Source organism: Phacochoerus africanus, chromosome 4 (genome assembly GCF_016906955.1).
Source record: "Phacochoerus africanus isolate WHEZ1 chromosome 4, ROS_Pafr_v1, whole genome shotgun sequence".
In the NCBI taxonomy this organism is placed as follows: domain Eukaryota; kingdom Metazoa; phylum Chordata; class Mammalia; order Artiodactyla; family Suidae; genus Phacochoerus; species Phacochoerus africanus.
Genome location: NC_062547.1, coordinates 67635644 through 67641643, shown reverse-complemented (window position 1 = coordinate 67641643; position 6000 = coordinate 67635644). Strand labels below are relative to the sequence as shown.

Genomic DNA, 6000 nt, shown 5'->3' with positions numbered 1-6000 from the left:
CATTAAGTACACTCACATTGTTGTGTTACCTCACCACCATCCATCCATAGAACTCTTCATCTCACAGAACTGAAATATATACCTATTAGCAAAAACTCCCTATTCTCTCTTGCACCCAGATCCCGCAACCGCATTATAGTTTGTATGACTGTGAATTTGACTATTCTAGTAACCTCATGTTAGTAGAATTATACATTATTTGTCCTTTTGTGAATGGCTTATTTCTTTAGCATAATTCTCCAAGGTTCATCTGTGTTGTAGCATGTATCAAAATTTTCTTTCATTCATTCTTTCTTTTGTGTGTGTGTGTGTGTGTGTGTGTGTGTCTTTTGTCTTTTTAGGGCTGCACCCGCGGCATATGAGGTTCCCAGGCTAAGGATCTGATCGGAGCTATAGCTGCTGACCTACACCACAGCCATAGCAACGCCAGATCCAAGCTGCGTCTTCGACCTACACCACAGCTCACAGAAACGCTGGATCCTTAACCCACTGAGCAAGGCCAGGGATTGAACCCGCAACCTCATGGTTCCTAGTTGGATTCATTTCCACTGCACCACGACGGGAACTCCCCAAATTTCCTTTCTTTTTAAGGCTGAATTGTCCATCCATTCATGTATATTCATGTTGCTTCCACCTTTTGGCTATTATGAATAATGCTGTTTGCCCATAGGTGTACAAATAACTGCTCAGTTCCCTTCACTCATATCTTTTGGGTTATATACAGAAGTGAAATTATTACATCATATGGTAATTCTACTTTTAAGTTTTTGAGAAAATGCCATATTGTTTTCTATAGTGGCTGCACTATTTCACATTCACACCAACAGTGCACAGGGGTTCCAGTTTCTCTATAACACTCTATTCCCAACACTTAATGCCTTTCTTTTCTCCTTTTTATAGTAACCGTCCTCGTGCCTGTTAGGTGGGGCTTCACTGTGGTTTTGATTTGCATTTTCTTAGTGGTCAGTGATGTTAAGCATATTTTCACGTACTTGTGGCCACTTGCATATCTTCTCTGATGAAAATCTATACAAGTACTTTACCTAAGTTTTTTTTCTTTTCCTTTTTGCTGCACCCATGGCATGTGGAAATTCTTGGGCCAGGAGTCTAAGTCACACCAGGTTGTGATTTAGAGCACAGCTGCGGCAATGCTGCATCCTTAACCCACCGTGCCACTATGGAATATCCTTTAATAAATTTTTTTTAAATTCATGCTGTGGATGAATCTGGTAGAAAATAAGGGGTAAAAATAAAATAAAATAAAATAAATAAAAATGAATGGTCCAAGGACTAGTAGTACCACTAACTGGGAACTTATTAGAAATGCAAGTCTAGGAGTTCCTGTCATGGCTCAGTGGAAACGAATCCGACTAGGAACCATGAGGTTCTGAGTTCGATCCCTGGCCTCACTCATTGGTTAAGGATCCAGCATTGCCGTGAGCTGTTGCGTACTTTGCAGATGCGGCTCGGATCTGGCATTGCTGTGGCTGTGATGTAGACTGGCAGCTACAGCTCCGACCCCTAGCCTGGGACCCTCCATATGCTGTGGGTGCAGCCCTCAAAAAACAAAAGACCAAAAAGAAAAAAAGAAAAAGGAAATGCAAATCTGGGTATCCCTCTGTATTTAAGCTAAGCCCTGGGTGAGGACCAACAACCTATGTTTTAACCAGCCCCCCAGAAGAATAGGAAATATGCTTAAGTTTGAGAATTAGTGCTTAAAAAGAAAAGAAAACTATATTGTAGATATCCAAAATCTTTCCCTCTGCCAATTTTTTCTTTTGTCATCGTCTCTCACTCTCCCTCTTTCCTCCACTCAAATTTTTGTCCCAAATTTTAATTGATCACCAATTTTTTTCATACTTGTACCAACTGCTGAGGCTGAAACAAAGGATAAGATATGGCATTCACTTCAGAAATATTTCTAGCCTCAAACAAACAGAAAGATGAGAATGGAGTTATCCACTCTCTTGTGGAGTATGGTGCCCAAACTTTGACAGGTCTCAGAATCACCTGAAAGGCTTGTCTTATTTCAGATGAGTTAGGTCATAATATCACTCATTCACCTGTGGGAACATTTAGGTAAGGGAAGATTACAATACAGTGTATGGTTTAAGATTGGTTCTGAGTTTGCATTGCTTTTTTTTTTTTTTTTTTTTAGGGCTGCACATATGGAAGTTCCCAAGCTAGGGGTCAAGTCAGAGCTGCATCTGCGACCTACACCACAGCTCACGGAAACACTGGATTCTTCACCCACTGAGAGATCAAACCCTCATCCTCATGGTTACTAGTGGGGTTCATTATCACTGAGCCACACAGGAACCCCTACATTCCCTTTCTTATATCATCTTCCATTATGTTCTATTCCAAGAGATTGGATATAGTTCCCTGTGCTACATAATAGGATCTCATTGCTTATCCATTCTAAATGTAATATGCATCTACTCACCACATATTCTTTATTTTTTAATTAATGTTGATATTTAGTCCCACTTCATTAATTTTTTAATTAATTTTTATTAAGGTATTGTTGATTTATAGTGTTGAGTCCATTTTTGCAGCACAGCATAGTGACCCAGTCATATATATTCTAAATAATGTTACATTCCAACTTATTTCTCCACTCCCTAGCCGATAAATAGTGCCTTTTATCCTATATATGTTTACTAATACACATACAACCCAGAGCCATGCATCGGGATACCATCACATTCAATATGTTTTTATATCTGGGAACGAAAGAAGAGGAACAGAGGAAGATATAAAAGGAATGTCTCCTGTTATTTTGTGGCCATAGAAAAAGATCGAAGCTGATTTAGCAGAATATTGATATTTGTTCTCTTTGCTGAGAACAAATTATAAAATTTGTAATCTTTATAAAGAGAATTAGGTGTACTAGGAAGACAGCCAACCGATCTTTTTCTGAACCTTCTCTTCACTGTCCTCAAGCAAAGATACAGGGACAATACGAAATCATTTCTGTACCATGGTGTGTAAAAAATCATAAGGGGAATAAGTACTTTTTTTATTAGAGACCCATGTTGGAGGCATGAATATGCGACGTAACAAAGAATGGAAAGAAAAGACTGGCGCCATAAAGTGGCTGTAGAGGTCATGACCATCAGCTCTGACAGTCTCAGGACTGCAGCCTTGGGGGATTTGTGGGAGAGGCCATAGATGGCTTGAAGCAAACAACAAATTACGGCCTGGGAGGGCTAAAACATTTATGATTACTTTATGTGCTTAGGAATCACTGTCCTAGTATATCTTGCTTCCACTAAGTTTGAAGTAAAATACCGATGTATCCCCTGCATGTACAAGGAAGTAGAAAATAGTAAATAAAAACCATGAGTTGGCTCAGAGGGTTGCTCTTGCCTCTTGAAGGCTGTAGCCCCCTGATCCCCACTCTTTCTTTGTCTCTTTCTTCTTATTTTGCGGCACTGCTGACTTCGGGACGTGGTTGACATGCAGGCCTCGTGGATTCCATGTATTAGTGATCTCATATGATATTTGCCTTTCTCTGTCTGACTAATATCACTTAGTATGATAATCTCTAGGTCCATCCATGTTGCTGCAAATGGCATGATTTCATTCTTTTTAATGGCAAGTGATAAAACTTATGGTTACCAAAGGGGAAATGTCGAGGTGGGAGGATGGATGAGGAGGTTGGGATTGGCATAGACACACTACTATACACAGAACTGATTGGTAACAAGGACCTGTTATATGGCTCAGGGAAATCTACTCAGTGCTACTCAGGACTCCTCTGTGATGGCCTATAGGGGGAAATAATCTGATAAAGAATGGATATATAGGTCTATGTATGGCTGATTCACTTTGCAGCACACCTGACACTAACCTAACATTGTAAATCACCTACACTCCAATAAATTTATTTTTTAAAACTCTGATTCTATCATTAAAAGTTTTTAAAGTCCTGAAATTGGATTGTTGTAAAGATTGAGCAACTCTGTGAATATAATAAAAGCCACTGAATTATACACTTAAAAAAAAAAGCCACAGGGAGTTCCCATCGTGGCTCAGTGGTTAACAAACCCGACTAGGAACAATGAGGTTGCGGGTTCAATCCCTGGCCTTGCTCAGTGGGTTAAGGATCCGGCGTTGCCGTGAGCTGTGGTGTAGGTTGCAGACGCAGCTCGAATCCCGAGTTGCTGTGGCTCTGGTGTAGACCAGCGGCTACAGCTCCGATTCGACCCCTAGCCCGGGAACCTCCATACACCTCAGGAGTGGCCCTAGAAAAGGTAAAAAAACAAACAAACAAACAAAAACCACGAAGGGGGAGTTCCGGTTGTGGCTCAGCAGTAACGGACGGATTAGTATCCATGAGGATGCAGGTGAGATCCCTGGCCCTGCTTGGTGGGTTAAGGATCTGGCGTTGCAGTGAGCAGTGGTGTAGGTTGCAGATGTAGTTGGTATTTGGCGTGTCTGTGGTTATGGCCATGGCTCTGGCATAGGCCAGCAGATGCACCTTTGATTCCACCCCTTGCCCAGGAACTTCCATATGCCACAAGTGTGGCCCTGAAAAAAAAACACAAAGGGAAATCAAAGATCAAGCTGACCAGACCTCTTTGCTATAACCACAGAAAGAAATGAAGCAAATGTCAGAAAATTTTGTAACAGTCATTGTGTTTGATAAGGGACAAAATGTGTTCTGACGTTTTTTTAAGGAAATCGGGAGACTAGCAGATTGAGAACTGGGTGAGTATGGGCATAACACATACATAAAAATTTTTCAACAAGAAAACAATTTGGCTGGAGTCCAGTGGGATGTTTGATTCTGATCTATCCACGCATGTACTCCTCTCATGGATTCCCTATATGAATTTGTAGCAAAACACATACTCTCATTACAAAAAAACATCAACTAAGCCACAATGGGAACTTCCTGTTGACTCATTCTTGAAGCTCAAGCACTAGGTAGATGGCCATCAGATAAGTTTTCTCAAAGCTCTCTTTATGTCTCCGTTCCTCAGGCTGTAGATAAAGGGGTTCAACATTGGAGGGACCACAGTGTACATCAATGAGGCTACTGCGGTCTTCTTGGAAGAGGGTGTAACTGCAGAACTAATGTACACCCCAAAAGCTGTCCCATAGAACAAGAATACAACTGAGAGGTGAGACCCACAGGTGGAAAAAGCTTTATATCTCCCCCCAGCTGATGGCATGCTCAGAACGGAGGAGACAATTTTAGTGTAAGAGAAAATAATCCCGAGGAGAGGAACACCACCCAATATGCTGGTCACTAAATATACCAGGATGTTATTGACGAGGGTATCAGAACAGGCCAGCTTGATGACCTGAGCAAGTTCACAGAAGAAGTGGGGGATTTCCAGGTTCTTGCAGAAGGACAGCCGCAGCACCATCAGACTGTGGAGCAGAGCATCCACCATGCTAGTGACCAGGGAGAGTAGAATCAGCAGGACACAGAGACAGGAGTTCATGATGACCCTGTACCTCAGCGGATGGCAGATGGCCACATAACGGTCATAAGCCATTGCTGCCAGGAGAAAGTTTTCCAAGCCAGCAAAAAACAGGACGAAACTAACCTGGATGAGGCAGCCCATGTAACTGATGGATTTGCTCTGTCTTTGGAGGTTTGCAAGCATCTTGAGGACTGTGGTGGTGCTGAAACAGATGTCAGTGAAGGAAAGGTGGGAGAGGAAGAAGTACATGGGGGTGTGGAGGTGGGAGTCAGAGCTGATGGCCAGGATGATGAGAAGATTCCCAAGAACAGTAACCAGGTACATCGTCAGGAATAGACCAAAGATGAGGAGCTGTAATTCTGTGTCCTCTGAGAGACCCAGGAGGAGAAATTCTGCTATGTCTGTTTGGTTTTCTGGTTCCATGTTGTAGATGCATCTGATGGGGGTAATACATGCTATAGGGCACATAACAGACATAGAAGAATCACTTATTCTAGAAAACTGTGATATCTATATTATAAGTTGAAGTGAATTTCCCCATGTTTCTTTGCCTTCTGCC

General features: G+C 41.8%; 1 protein-coding gene across 1 annotated transcript; it reads right to left on the bottom strand.

The window, feature by feature from the left end:
• Positions 1–4946: 4946 nt before the first annotated feature.
• On the bottom strand, positions 4947–5864 carry LOC125124262 (olfactory receptor 7G2-like). Its single transcript, XM_047774408.1, has one exon. It carries the CDS (start codon positions 5862–5864, stop codon positions 4947–4949), a length of 918 nt encoding a protein of 305 aa, XP_047630364.1.
• Between the last annotated feature and the right edge of the window lie 136 nt (positions 5865–6000).

Coding starts and splice junctions, on each gene's coding strand:
- LOC125124262 (XM_047774408.1), bottom strand. CDS start 5,864: ATGGAACCAGAAAACCAAACAGACATAGCAGAATTTCTCCTCCTGGGT.